This window comes from Somniosus microcephalus, chromosome 11 (genome assembly GCF_052327205.1).
Source record: "Somniosus microcephalus isolate GS21.2 chromosome 11, FLI_Smic_1.0, whole genome shotgun sequence".
NCBI lineage: Eukaryota > Metazoa > Chordata > Chondrichthyes > Squaliformes > Somniosidae > Somniosus > Somniosus microcephalus.
The window spans coordinates 10,442,144-10,457,942 of record NC_140997.1 but is presented as its reverse complement, the minus strand read 5'-3'; the positions used below and the strand labels follow the sequence as shown (position 1 = coordinate 10,457,942).

The 15,799-nt window shown below is 43.3% G+C and overlaps 1 protein-coding gene across 10 annotated transcripts in view; it reads right to left on the bottom strand.

Annotated features, from left to right (window-relative positions):
- Nucleotides 1-15,799, bottom strand: part of LOC147110309 (TOM1-like protein 2) — a 54,497-nt gene that overhangs the window by 17,388 nt on the left and 21,310 nt on the right. For 5 of the 10 annotated variants that reach the window (XM_086000181.1, XM_086000182.1, XM_086000187.1 and 2 more), the window contains 5 exons: nt 14,141-14,189; nt 13,584-13,707; nt 10,896-11,025; nt 10,682-10,757; nt 4,356-4,421 (listed from right to left, as the gene is read on the bottom strand). In XM_086000181.1, the coding sequence (XP_085856307.1) occupies nt 4,356-4,421; nt 10,682-10,757; nt 10,896-11,025; nt 13,584-13,707; nt 14,141-14,189 (445 nt within the window). The remainder of the gene's footprint in view (nt 1-4,355; nt 4,422-10,681; nt 10,758-10,895; nt 11,026-13,583; nt 13,708-14,140; nt 14,190-15,799) is intronic. The other 5 variants (XM_086000184.1, XM_086000186.1, XM_086000189.1 and 2 more) reach the window with 1 other exon arrangement.

Below are 15,799 nucleotides of genomic sequence, written 5' to 3'. Positions count from 1 at the left end.
GTATTGGTACCGTTTCTGGGGAAGGTGGGACTTGTACAAGCCGGACGGGTTACACCTCAACAGAGCCGGGACCAATATTCTCGCGGTGAGGTTTGCTAGTGCTGTTGGGGAGGGTTTAAACTAGCTTGGCAGGGGGATGGGCACCAGCATATAGGAGTAGAAAAGAGGAATAAGGTGCATAAAATAGTGAGCGTGTTGGATAGTACTAGAGAAGAAAGTAGTACTAGAGGTGGAAGTAGTACCATATTAGATAGGAGCAAACTAAGAAAGGCTACGAAAAATTCAAAAATGGGTTTAGAATGCATGTACGTAAACGCACAAAGTGTGGTGAATAAGGTTGGTGAGTTACAAGCACAATTAGCCGTGTGGCAATAACGGAAACGTGGCTTAAAAATGGTGAGGACTGGGCACATAGTATTCAAGGGTACAAGGTGTTCAGAAAAGATAGGGAAGGAAAAAAGGGAGGTGGGGTGGCAGTGCTGATTAAGGAAGACATTGTAGTGTTGGAAAGGGAAGATGTTCTTGAGGGGACAAGGACAGAATCCATTTGGTTAGCGTTGATAGCAAAAATGGTATGATCACGCTATTGGGGGTATTCTATAGGCCTCCAAATAGTGAGAGGGAGGTAGAGGAGCAAATCGGTAGGGAAATCACAGAGACATGTAAAAGCTATACAGTGGTAATATTGGGGGACTTTAATTACCCAAATATCAATTGGGATAATGCTAGAGTAAAGGGAAAGGACGGGGAAGAATTTCTGAAATGTGTTCAGGAGAATTTCCTTGACCAGTATGTTCTTGGCCCAACTAGGAAGGAGGCATTGCTGGATCTGGTGCCGGGGAATGAGGTGGGCCAGGTCGATCAAATATCTGTGGGAGAACAATTGGGTATGAGTGATCATTGTATTATAAGATTTAGATTAGCAATGGAGAGGAGCAAGGAACAATCTAGAGTGGAACTTCTAAACTGGAATAGGGCTAACTTCAATGGGATGTGAAAGGATCTAGCCAGAGTAAAATGGAACCAAAGACTGACAGGAAAAACTGTAACAGAACAATGGGTAATCTTTAAGGAGGAGATGTTCCAATTACAGGCTAGGTACATTCCAACAAGAGGGAAGGGTAAGGGAACCAAAGCCAGGGCTCCTTGGATGACGAGGGAGACAGAGAAGATGATGAAACAAAAAAAGAGGGTGTATGATGCATGTCAGGTGAATTCTTCAAGGGAGAACCAGACCAAATACAATAAGTTGAGAGGGGAAGTGAAGATGAAAATAAGATTGGCAAAGAGAGAATGAGAGTAGAACGGCAGTTAACATAAAAGGGAACCCAAAAATCTTCTACTGGTATGTAAACAGTAAGCAGGTAGTAAGAGGCGAGGTGGCGCCTATTAGGGACAAAGAAGATGATATATGCTTAGAATCGCAGGACAAGGCTAGAATACTCAATTAGCACTTTGTATCGGTGTTTACTAAGGAGGTGGATGCTGACAAAATATCAGTAGAAGTGGAAAAGGTAGAAGCAATGGAAGGGGTGAAAATTGATAGACAGGCTGTACTAGAAAGGCTGGGTATGCTTAAAGTGGATAAGTCACCTGATCCAGATGGCTTGCATCCCAGGTTGCTAAGGGAATTGGGGGAGGAGATAGCAGAAAGGCTTGCCATAATTTTCCAATCTTCCCTAGATGCGGGGGAGGTGCCCGAGGATTGGAAAATGACAAATGTGACACCATTGTTCAAGAAAGGGTGTAAGGACAATCCTAGTAACTACAGGCCGGTCAGTTTAACATCAGTGGTGGGTAAAGTTTTAGAAACAATAATCAAGGAAAAAATTAACGGGCACTGGAGAGGTTTAAGCTAATTAAGGAGAGCCAACATGGATTTGTAAAAGGCAGATCGTGTTTGACTAATTTAATTGAATTTTTTGATGAAGTAACAGGGAGGATTGATGATGGGAATGCAATGGATGTTGTCTAATGGATGTTAGGAAGGCGTTTGACAAAGTACCACATAGAAGGCTGGTTAACAAAATTGAGGCTCATGGAATAAGTGGGTCAGTGGCAGCTTGGATAAGGAATTGGCTTAAGGACAGAAAACAGCGAGTTGTGGTAAATGGCTGTTTTTCAGACTGGAGGATGGTAGATAGTGGTGTTCCCCAAGGGTCAGTGCTGGGGCCACATATGACCTGGATAATGGGATACAGAGTAGAATTTCTAAATTTGCCGATGACACCAAACTTGGGGGTGTGGCAAACGGTGAGGATGATACCAATCGACTGCAACAGGACATAGAAAGGCTAGCAGAATGGGCAGACAAGTGGCAGATGGAATTTAATACAGAGACGTGTGAGGTGATGCATTTTGGCAGAAGGAATAGGGAAAGGCAATATACACTTAATGGCACAGTTTTAAAGAGTACAGGGACAGAGGAATCTGGGAGTTAATGCACATAGGTCTCTGAAGGTGGCGGGACATATTGAGAGAGTGGTTAGCAAAGCATTTGGGATCTTGGGCTTCATAAATAGAGGTATTGAGTACAAAAGTGGAGAAGTTCTGCTAAAACTTTATAAAGCGCTGGTTCGGCCACAACTGGAGTATTGCGTCCAGTTCTGGTCACCACACTTTAGGAAGGATGTGAAGGCCATTGAGAGGGAGCAGAGGAGATTTACCAGAATGGTTCCGGGGATGGGGGATGTTAGTTACAAGGACAGGTTAGAGAAGCTGGATTTGTTTTCATCAGAGCAAAGGAGGTTGAGGGGTGATTTGATAGAGGTGTACAAGATTATGACAGGTTTGGATAGGCTAGACGGGGAAAGGCTGTTCCCACTAGTTGATGGTACAAGGATTAGGGGACACAGATTTAAAGTTTTGGGCAAGAGATATGGGGGGGGGGGGGGGGTGGGGGGATGTGAGGAAAAACTTTTTTTTTTTTTTTTTTTTACACGAGTGGTGAGGACTTGGAACGCTGCCGACGGAAATGGTGGAAGCAGAGACACTCAATGTTTTCAAGGGGAGACTGGATAGGCACTTGAGGGAAATAAACTTCTAGGGCTACAGGGATAGAGCGGGGGAATGGGACTGACTGGACTGCTCTACAGAGAGCCGACATGGACTCGTTGGGCCGAATGGCCTCCTTCTGTGCCGTTATAACTCCGACTTCAAAAGTACTTATTTGGCTGTAAAGTGTTTTGGGATGTCCGGAGGTTGTGAAAGGCCCTATATAAATGAAAGGCTTTCTTTTTAATTTAGGCACTAATCTCACCCTCAGAGACCACAAGGACTGCTGACGTGGGAAGTGGAAACATTCAACCAGGTGGTGCTAAGACACATTGTTGGGGTAAGGTAAAGGGAAGGTGACTTGGCAGTGGGCTGCGCTATTCTTAACTTGGAAATGCTTGATGCTGACACCGGGTGACTAACTGCAAGAAATCTTCCACTGCAAGGTCCTTCACGTCAAGCTGTGTAAAACTGAACCCTAAAATAGAGGAGAAAACACAGGAAAAATAAACTCTCATTTGGTACTGTAATGCCTCATGAACATCTCATGTATCACAGTTTGCTGTGGGGCTATCGTAAGTGGTATCCAAGACTGGGACAAGCTGTCTTTCCTATTGGAAGAGTCAGTATTCATTGGTACAAGTACAGAAGCCATACAATTCATGTACTGTACCTCGAACATGTCAGCCAGTGGCTCAGTTGGTAGCACTCTCGCCTCGGAGTCAGAAGGTTGTGGGTTCAAGTCTCACTCCAGAGATTGGAGCACAAAAATTTGAGGTGGGACTCCAGTGCAGGATTGAGGGAGTGCTGCACGGTCAGAGGTGCAGTCTTTCAGATGAGACTTTAACCCGAGGCCCCGTGTGCTCTCTCAGGTGGACATAAAAGAACCCATGGCACTATTTTGAAGAAGAGCAGGGGAGTTATCCCTGGTGTCCTGGCCAATATTTAGCCCTCAATCAACAACAAAAATAGATTATCTGGTCATGATCACATTGCTGCCTGTGGGAGCGTGCCAAGCGCCAATTGGCTGCCGCGTTTCCTACATTACAACAGTGACTACACTTCAAAATTACTTCATAGGCTGTAAAGTGCTTGGAGATGTCCGGTGGTCATGAAATGCAAGACTTTTTTCTTTTTTTCTTCAGCTCACTGCAATCTTCAATACAAACAGCTCTTATTCAATGAATGGTACCCTGGCACAAAATAAGTTCAGATCTATGCATGTTACACTGTAAGGAAACACACATCTGTCTGATGCTGAAGCTTGGTCTTTTACTGTGCAGTGCAGGATCAGTAAGGATGTGGTTAGGGCAGGGTGGTTGTTTAGCGGGGTACAGCAGATCAATGTGGTGAAAGCTCACCATTCCTTGTGTCATGAGCCACTTGTCTATAGGCTCGATGTCTGGATTGCCAGCTCTAATGTCCAGCTGCATCAGTAACAGAACATTCCCACAGGCCCAGCAGTAACAAAAATCAGGATAAAGCCAAGAAAGGAGAAGACAAATTAAAGAGAAGTCCACATAAGATTACCGCAGAATACTTTTAGCACACCCTTGCTGCACACTGCTAAGCTTTTTTGAAAAAAAACCTTAAATTCTTGCACAAAAGTAATGGCCTTAAACCCCAAAGTAATAAAAATAATGGATGGTCATGCATGGATTACAAAAGGTCATTCGCTAGTTTGTATTTGATACAAGATCAAAAATAAACAGCCTCTTATTCGCCTAAGTAACATCCCCTAGCCATCATTTATCTAGCCCTACCCACTGGCAAAACGATGAGCTGACCGAGATTCAGTGCGAAAGCTGACTGACGTAATAAGCAGATTACATGGTCGAGCAGAACAATGAATTGAGACACAAATGCACGCACGTAAGCTTCTAAACATCCATCAGAAACAGTACAAATTTGTGCACTTGAACAGGATGTGCTTTCAACCAACGTGCACTTAACCAGTATATTTCAACATTGGTTAATAGCAGAAGAATCAGGACTCCAAAAGTGCGGATTTAACCGGGCTGTGCATTTAACCGGGCTTTAGTGTGTGTATATTTTTTTCCCAAATACATACATGTCCCCTATAAAATTTTTTATTGCAAATTGCTGTGGTAAAAGTTTCCTTTTGAAGGTGAAGTGCTGGTTCTCAATCACTATTGAGAACAAAAATCTAAGCAATTCCCAGTGAGAGACTGATGAAAAAGTTTGCACATATGTGCATTCTTATATAACTGTGCCAGGGACAGATCTTATAGTGCATCTTCATGTGCCGAGGAGCGCGTTACCAAGTCATGCTTGCATACCTCAACATAGCAGCTGGCGTGGTCTAGGATATTAAAAGTTGTACTTGAATACAGTTCTGTGCTCCCATTAACCCTCGAGGACTACAGGAGCATTTCTGTACCAAATAGTGTTCACATTACCAGTTTACTCAAATGATTCAAGTTTCACTTTAGCACGTTCAACACTGCTAAGATTCACATCCCCTATTATTCAGTAGGTAAGTGCATCACAACGTGATCTGCACAGACCAAGCACATTCTGTTTAGTTCTCTAATGTGTTACTAACTCAGCTGGCGAAGTGGTGTGAACACTACAATGAGCCCAAGTGCATTTGTTCCTGGGCTTGCGGGGGGAAGGGGAGGAGCAAGTCAGCCACAGTTCCTCCCGTCTGTTCACTATCTAGTGACCTCTGCTGGGAGGATAGTATGGTGTTGCCCTCCCCTCCACAAATCAAGTAATCTGCCAGGACTCACTTCTCATACGTAGAGAATTGTTACTTGGGTGAGGTATCAGAGAGCTGCCACTACCCCAGCACTAGTTGACGTGTTTAGGAGAGGTGAGGTAAGGGGAGAAAGTATGAGGGAGGGGAGAAGAGCTCAAAAAGTCCTTGCAACTAGGAAAATAAATGTCAGATTTTCTGAATAAATTATATATATATATTTTTTAAACAGCATTACATAATAAAGCACACTCTGAAGCATTAAAACTGTTCAATCTAATTGATACAAGTGGAGAGGGATACTAATATAACCTCATGGTTCAGATGGCTTATGTACGCACTGTGGCATCAGCCTTAGATTTTGCTGTTCTCTTCCATTACTTTGCTTCCCCTCTGCCTCCAAAAATCTATCCATTATTCTTAAAATGCTGATGTATTTCAAACATCATCATTATTTGTTGGTCTGGGAGGACTGTGGTCATTTCAGAGACACACACACATCACAGTGATTTCCTCTTTCATGTCTGAACATTCTACTTTATCCATTTGGTCCTTCTCAATTTCTGAATATAAAAAATGTAAAATGAAAAAATGGAGCCATTGCAGTAAATAACCTCTACAAAGACAATGAGATGCATCCTAGGATGCGGAGGGAATTGAGGGAGGAAATCGCAGAGGTACTGGCCATAATATTCCAATCCTCCTTAGATACGGGGGTGGTGCCAGAGGACTGGAGAATTGCAAATGTTACACCATTGTTCAAAAAAGGGTGTAAGGATAAACCCAGCAACTACAGGCCAGTCAGTTTGACCTCGGTAGTGGGGAAGCTTTTAGAAACAGTAATCAGGGACAAAGTGTGGATTAATTAAGGAAAGCCAGCATGGATTTATTAAAGGCAAATCGTGTTTAACTTGATTGAGTTCTTTGATGAGGTAACAGAGAGGGTTGATGAGGGTAATGCAGTTGACGTTGTGTACATGGATTTCCAAAAGGCGTTCGACAAAGTGCCACATAATAGGCTTGCCAGCAAAGTTGAAGCCCATGGAATAAAAGGGACAGGGGCAGCATGGATACGGAGTTGGCTAAGTGATAGGAAACAGAGTAGCAGTGAACGGTTATTTTTCAGACTGAAAGGACCACTGCTTTTCTTGATATATATTAATGACTTGGACTTGGGTGTACAGGGCACAATTTCAGAATCTGTAGACGATACAAAACTTGGAAGTATAGTGAACAGTGAGGAGAGCGACAGACTTCAGGAAGACATGGACGGACACGTGGCAGATGAAATTTAACGCAGAAAAGTGTAAAGTGATACATTTTGGTAGAAAGAATGGGGAGAGGACATATAAAATAAATGGTACAATCCTGAAGGGGGTGCACGAACAGAGACACCTGGGGGTATGTGTGCACAAATCGTTGAAGGTGGCAGGGCAGGTTGAGAAAGCAGTTAAAAAGACTTACGGGATCCTGGGCTTCATAAATAGAGGTATAGAGTACAAAAGTGTGGAAATTATGATGAACCTGTATAAAACACTGGTTCGGCCCCAACTGGAGTATTGTGTCGAGTTCTGGGCACCACACTTTAGGAAGGATGTGAAGACCTTGGAGAGGTTGCAGAAAAGATTTATGAGAATGATTCCAGGAATGAGGGACTTCAGTTACTTTGATAGACTGGAGAAGCTGGGGTTGTTCTCCCTGGAGCAGAGAAGATTGAGAGGAGATTTGATAGAGGTGTTCAAAATCATGAGGGGTCTGGACAGAGTAGAGAGAAACTGTTCCCATTGGCAGAAGGGTCGAGAACCAGAGGACACAGATTTAAGGTGATTGGCAAAAGAACCAAAGGCGACGTAAGAAAAACCTTTTTTACGCAGCGAGTGGTTAAGATCTGGAATGCACTGCCTGAAAGAGTGGTGGAGGCAGATTCAATCACGGCTTTCAAAAGGGAGTTGGATAAGTATATGAAGGAAAGAAATTTGCAGGGCTACGGGGAAAGGGCGGGGGAGTGGGACTAGCTGAAGTGCTCTTGCAGAGAGCCGGCACGGGCTCGACAGGCCGAATGGCCTTCTTCCGTGCTGTAGCCATTCAATGATTCTATGAAATCTCAACACCTGTCATGACAACTACCAACAGATAAAAACTATGGTTGCCTAAGCAACAAATTATTATAATGGGTTAAAGTCAAGCTCATCTAAACAGCTTTGACAGCAGCTGGTGAACTGGGGGTAAGTAGACAACCACAAACACAACGGCCAGTTAGTGAAACACAGACAGAAAAATTAGAGCAACAATTATTAACACTTCAAGCGTAATGATGATCCACATAAAAAAAACTTCACCAATCCGTAAGAAGGACACAGGTAATTATCCAGAAACAAAGTTTGCGAAGTTGTACTTTTGCATGTAATTTCATACAATTACTCTGGGATCCTAAATCTATTAGAACGATATATACGGTTCCAGAATGAACATTCCATAAGGATGGAAAGACTGTATCACTGGGATCATTCATGTGAGGTGATCGTTTTCTTGTGATGTCACAGAGCCAGTGCCCATCAGATTTTTAAAAATTAAAAACTGGCATGTGGACAGAATACTGTACAAGATCAATAGCAGCACCCCCCCAAGAGTAGATGATCTGTGATGTTAAGTGCTGACACAACTAGAAATTGAATTTGTAGTGACCAGTTTTCATATTCAAATCCAAATCTGTCCATTCAGATGTCTGGAGTTTCACACATTGATTAAGAACATAAGAACTTAAGAAATAGGAGCAGGAGTAGGCCATTCGGCCCCTCGAGCCTGCTCTGCCATTCAATAAGATCATGGCTGATCTTCTACCTCAACTCCACTTTCCTGCATTATCCCCATATCCCTTAATATCCAAAAATCTATCGATCTCTGTCTTGAATATACTCAACGACTGAGCCTCCACAGCCCTCTGGGGGAGAGAATTCCAAAGATTCACAACCCTCAGTGAAGAAATTTCTCCTCATCTCAGTCCTAAATGGCCGACCCCTTATCCTGAGACTGTTGACCCTTGGTTCTATTAAAGTAATAAAGTAGATGTAGAACTGAATAAACCATATCAAATTGTACAAATTACACAATTCTTATTTTCACCTAAAGTCAAAGTCTACTATAGCCAACACAATGCACAGATAAAGTTAGAGAAAAGTAGGTTTGGAGTAAAAGTTCTCAAAAGTATTGCACCCAACTCTAATCTGAAACCCAGAACAAGCCATCATTAATCCTTTAAGGGCTGATGGGAGTACTATTTACTGACAAAACAAGTAAGCCAACCCTGCATATAGATCACACGCCAAACTTGATCCTGCCCCCATGGGGAGTGGCGAGGGGTGCGTGGTGGCAAAATAAAAGCTTGCACGTAAGCTGGATCGACAATCTGTTTTGACTTTAGAAACACATCAATTAATACGGGAGGTTTGGGGTCAGAATAATGGGGCGATAAGATTTTTGTTTCACATCAACTTTCTCCTATTAGATATCCCGTACCATCCAAAAGCCAAGCAGTCGTCTAACCTCCCTATACCCTACCTCTGCATTCTTCTCCAGCCCTATGTTGCAGCTCACTCCCTCCACATTCTCCTCTTCATCTGCTCCACCACCAGTGGCAGAGCTTTTGCTGCATGCCCCTGCAATCTTCCCAAGTCTCATCATCTTCTCTCCCTACATTCAAAAGCCGCCTCAAAACTTTCAATTGCACCTTCAGTCCCTCCCCTAACTTCTCTCCTACTTCCTGCTCGGCGAGTACTGTTCACATGTAGTGTCTTGGGATGTTTAATTATGTGGAAGATGCTATATAAATGTGAGCAGTAATTGTTGCTGTCACTTTGAAACTGGGAGTTGGGGATAAACTGAGGAGAGGCATTTGACAGACATTTTTTTCCTCCCTTGAACTCCCCTGTGACAAGTCAGTCAAAATTAGGGAATCACCAACTCAAAACTGCAGCCTACTGCTCTGTAATCTACAGCATAAAGCCCACTGCTACTCATATTTCTCCAGCTGTATTATATTTAGCCATTAGACATACTTTAATTTTGCAGGTGTTACATTACAGAAACCACGTGTGTTTAGAAATGACGAACTATCTAGCGGTTTGATATATTGGAGATTTATGTGCTGTGCCACGGAATGGTGAGTTTACATCCTTCATTTTCCAAACCTTGCACCAATCTCACCCGTAACACTGGGCAGGTGTCAAGAGAAGGCCTCAGTGCTTCCCAGACAGCCCATGAGTATAGGAAAGGGACATTCACCCTGTGCTGATTTATTCCAAAGATTTAGTCCAAAGATGTGCGGGTTAGGTTGATATGGCTATGATAAATTGACCCTCGGTGTTAGGGGATTAAATACGTGGGGTTATGGGGATAGGGTGGGATATGTGTCGGTGCAGGCTCGATGGGCCGAAATGGCCTCTATCTGCACTGTGGGGATTCTGTGATGTGATTCTGTGATTCTAGCTACGAGCAGCAATCTTCAGACAGAATAGTCAGTGGCCTTAAAACTGTTCACCTGCCCTATGCCTCAAGAGCAGTACAAATGGAGAAGATATTTTATTGAAGTGCCATGGTTATTTAGTACTCAATAGCTGAGCTTCATACTTTGAGCAGAATGAATAATATGAATAAAGCAACATCTAGTGGCATCTTTGGGATGATTGGTTAAACTGAAAGCAAACTACAGCTGCCAGTTGTAGTAGCACACAACATGCAAGGCAATAACAACGGTCTAATTCTGAAGGTACAAAAGGTCGTCTTTTAAATCTAATTCCTCAACTACAGTTTTCATTTACATTTGGCACCACTAGTAAACTATGTATGGATGGCTTACATCACCCGTCTTTCAGTTGCGATACCAAAATAGTTTACCACTATGAGTAAAACAACCATTTACACGGAAAAAACTGTTTATTTCAACTCAGATAAAAAAGTTAAAACTCTTACCACTGCTGCATTGTTTTGCCGAACATCAAGGGCAGTTGCCAATCCTCCAATTGACTGTGGGTCCTCATATGTTACACTACAAGCAAGAAATAAACATTTCAAATATTCACAGTACATAGGCACCCGGTGGGAAGTTACAGCACTAACACGGAGCTAGCATCGCACACATGTTCAGACTGTAAAATGCTCAGGTACACGTCAGCAAGAGACTTACTTTTTGCGCTGGTCAGCCAGGGAACTGCTTCTGGTCTGTGCAAACATATCAAAGTTAGCTGGATCGCGAGCATTCGGATTGCAGTTGGGCAATGAGCTCAGGGTGCCACTAACACTATCTGTACCCAGGTCTGAAAAAAATTTAATATTCCAGTGGCAGTTACACCAATATCAGGGTAGAGCTAATAAAACAAACTTTATTCAATCTTGTGGAGAACTGGTTGGCAGACAGGAAGCAAAGAGTTGGAATAAACGGGTCTTTTTCCGAGTGGGAGGCAGTGACTAGTGGGGTACCGCAGGGATCGGTGCTAGGACCCCAGTTATTCACAATATATATTAATGATCTAGATGAGGGAACTAGATGTAATATCCCCAAGTTTGCAACAACACAAAGCTGGGTGGGCGTGTGTGCTGTGAGGAGGATGCAGAGAAACTCCAGTATGATTTGGACAGGTTGGGTGATTGGGCAGATGCATGGGAGATGCAGTATAATGTGGATAAATGCGAGGTTATCCACTTTGGTGGCAAAAACAGGAAGGCAGATTATTATCTGAACGGCAACAGATTGGGAAAAGGCGAAGTGCAACGAGACCTGGGTGTGCTTGTGCACCAGTCGCTGAAGGTAAGCATGCAGGTGCAGCAGGCGGTTAAGAAGGCAAATGGTATGTTGGCTTTCATAACGAGAGGATTCGAGTACAGGAGCAAGGATGTCTTGCTGCAGTTGTACAGGGCCTTGGTGAGACCACACCTTGAGCATTGTGTGCAGTTTTGGTTGCCTTATCTGAGGAAGGATGTTCTTGCCAAGGAGGGAGTGCAGCGAAGATTCACCAGACTGATACCTGGAATGGCAGGAATGACGTATGAAGAGAGGTTGGGTCGATTGGGCTTGTATTCGCTCGAGTTTAGAAGAATGAGAGGGGATCTCATCGAAACTTATAAAATTCTAACAGGACTAGACAGACTAGATGCAGGATGTTCCCGATGGCAGGGGAGTCCAGAACCAGGGGTCACAGTCTAAGGATAAGGGGTAGGCCATTTAGGACAGAGATGAGGAGGAATTTCTTCACCCAGAGAGTGGTGAACCTGTGGAATTCTCTACCACAGAAGGCAGTTGAGGCCAACTTATTAAATATATTCAAGAAGGAGTTAGATATATTTCTTAAGGCTAAAGGGATCAAGGGATATGGGGAGAAAGCAGGGACAGGGTACTGAGTTTGGATGGTCAGCCATGATCTCATTAAATGGCGGAACTGGCTCGAGGGGCCGAATGGCCTACTCCTACTCATATCTTCTATGTTTCTATGTTTTTAGGGCCTCTCAATGTAATTTGTCAAATAGGCAGAAATTCAGGTTTTTAAAAAAAAAGACATCAGCGAGGAGCATTTCCTCCAATTGCTATTTGTAGCGAATTTGTAAACAAATGAGAGATTATTTCCTCTGCGGGGACCTGGCCATGGCTCAGTTGTTAGCACCCTCACCTCCGAGTCAGAAGGTTGTGGGTTCTAGTCCTACCCCAGAGACTTGAGCACAAAAATATAGGCGCCGTCTTTCAAATGAGACGTTAAACCGATGCCCCGTCTGCCCTCTCAGGTGGAAGTAAAAAGATCCCACGGCACTATTTTGAAGAGCAGAGAAGTGCTCCTCGGTTCCCTGGCCAATATTTAGCCCTCAACCAACATCATTAATACAGATTATCTTGTCATTATCACATCGCTGTTTGTGGGATCTTGCTGTGTGGAAATTGGCTGCCGCGTTTCCTATGTTACAACAGTGGCTACAATTCAAAAAGTACTTCATTGACTGTAAAGAGCTTTGGGACGTCCTGTGGCTGTGGAAGGCACTATATAAATGCAAGTTCTTTCTTTCTTTGATAACATGGCAATTAATTCCGATGTCAGATGCCTTACCTAATGTGCTCACTAGTAATACCAAGCAATTGTTTACAATGTTGCTACACAGAGGGACTAGAGGAAATTGCTTCATAATGCTCACTAATAGCCTGGAGTAAAAACACCGTCTGACAAAGTACGAAGCTTAACAAACCAGAAGGCTCCAGGTTTAATCTTCAGTCTCGGCTGAGTTAGTCAAACTCTGCTGGGGTTCCTATAGGGGTGCAATAATTGGACAATATCCCTGGGTTGGAGAGGAAATCAGACAGGGATCCAGCTTCTGATCACCATCGATAGACAGAGACAGAGTAAATGATTGAGCAAGTCAGTGTAGGCTCTTCGGCACAAGACATTTTCTCTACAGGCCTCCTCTAGCACACTGAGATAACAATACCAATCGGTTTGGGTCTTTTTTAAAAAAAATGTTCACAACCCTTTTTTTATGCTGCAGATAGTAATGAAACACAGATGACCTTGAGGTTGCACAGGCTAACCTTGTCTGCTGAAATCTGATCAACGTGCCAACCGCCCAACACCCTGGAAAAGGTTGCAAGGGAACTCACAGTCAGATTATGTTAAACTCAAGTTGGGGTTATTGGTTAATCCACATAAGGAGTCACGAATCCTGAAGTTATCAGCTGACAGACAAACAACTCTTCACAGCAATTCTTTGCATTTGGCTACAGTGATCATATTCTAATGCTTTATTTACTGGATTCCAAGCAGGAATCAGGGAATTCAGGCCAGTCTTGGCCGGGTTAGAGAATCTGAATTAAAAGACAATGAAACAGCCTCCTTACCTAGTCCGGCGAGCTGTGAGGACAGCGTGGGAGCGGTCGTATTTCCAGCCATCGGACTCACAACTGCTGGAGACCCTGGGCCCAAGTCTATTAGATTATCCGTGTCTGTGACCTCGTTCAATACCTGATGAAATAAGAGAGAAATAAACAGAATGTGTGACGTCTTAAAAACTTACACCTGTTGAAAGCTTCTGTAGATTTTTCTGATTACAATTGGCATCTGTATTTAACTTGACTTTCACTTTTCACTTATTTTGGTCAAAAGAACTCCAGAACCCTTTAGCCCTGCATTCACAAAAATTTACACAGGCATTAAACCTTTAATATTGATCATATATAACAGGTAGTGTAACAGGGTGCAGTTGGAGATAGCTGATAAGGACAGATGTCTCACAAAATTAATTCCCTGTGGTTGCTGGAAACACAGACAGATTCAGAAGAAATTACATTGGGTTCCATTAAGCAGTACACAGCCTAATGCCAACTCCAACAACCCTGGTTCAGCAGATGACTGCGTTTAAACCAGCTTTTAAAAAAAGTGTGTGGTCATCACTTACATCATCTTCTGTGTCCTGAGTTCCACGTCCTGATCTGCATCGTTCAAATCTGCACAAAAGACATGGAAAATTACAAAGCGCCATTTGGCTATCTATCTGCTGTTAGCGCCAAAGGCTCCAGCATGTCCCCATGGATGTGCACCTGAAATCGCGAACCCAGCATCCTTGTGCTTGGTTATTTAGTGTTAAGAGTTTCAGTTTGCAGTGGCATTTCTCACATTGGTGCCTTATAAAACACCAAAACTAGATACAGGATCTGAACCACTAGTGTCAGTTGTGGCTCAGTGGGTAGCACTCTTGCCTCTGAGTCAGAAGGTTGTGGGTTCAAGTCCCACTCCAGGGACTCGAGCACAAAAATCTAGGCAGTACGGAGGGAGTGCTGCACAGTCAGAGGTGCCGTCTTTCAGACGAGATGTTAAACCGAAGCCGTCTGCTCTCTCAAGTGGATGTAAAAGATCCCATGGCACTATTTCGAAGAAGAGCAGGGGAGTTCTCCCCGGCGTCCTGGCCGATATTTATCCCTCAATCAACATCACTAAAACAGATTATCTGGTCATCATCACATTGCTGTCTGTGGGAGCTTGCGGTGCACAAATTGGCTGCCATGTTTCATACATGACAACAGTGACTACACTTCAAAAAATACTTAATTGGCTGTAAAGCGCTTTGGGATGTCTGGTGGTCGTGAAAGGTGCTATAGAAATACAACTCTTTCTTCTTTCTTCCACTTGGGCTATAATATCAATGTTGTTTTTTGCTTCTTTCCTCCCAACATATCTCTCCACACCTCCCCCCCGCATTTGGTTATGTTCCCAAGTGCCCCGCAACGTTCCCTAAAAATAAGTAACCACAAAGCCTATCGTAGGTTTCTGCCTGTCTTGAATCGTCATTTATAGACTGGAACTCAGTAACTATTGTACCAGTGTATCTTGCTTACCACTGTTCCTTCACCCCGACCCTACACCTTGGGAGGAAAGCTCTGGCCTCAACTTAGTGGAAACCTCCTCTAGGAAATTCTTCCCCAGCATAATGTGGCACAGCTAGTTGGTACACCCATACACTGTGCCATCATGCCACAGTAACACATGCATTTTCAAAAATATCTATGCAGATGTTGACAAGCAAACCAGTAAGGCTTCTTTGGTGACATAAAAAAAATTCAGCTAGAGACAAAGTGAGATCGCTCACAATTTGTATCTGGTAGTTGGGAGCAGAGAAATGTGATGACATTATAACAGGGTGCCAACAGGCATGTCAGATTTCTGCATCTTGCAGTTCAGCAAATCATTGGGAAAAATTTGGCAGAGTGCAAAATCCCATATCAAATCTTGTAAATGCTTACACTTACTACATATAGAAAGATTTGTTGCCCAACTACTGTATTTCACATTAATATCAAGGAGACAGTGTAAATGCTGGTTTCGGAATAGATCGAAACAAGAAATTTGTTGTCACAACAAATAACTTGCCCTGGTGCTAACTAATTCTGCATCTGAACTTCTCCACACAAGGGACAGAGGACTAAATATGAATACTGACTGGGAGAGATTTAGAACTGTAAACAGTTACAGCACAGCAGGAGGGCATTTAGCTCATTACATCTGTGCGAGCTCTTTGCTGGAGCAATAAAAAACAAATCCCACTGCTCTGCTGTCTCCC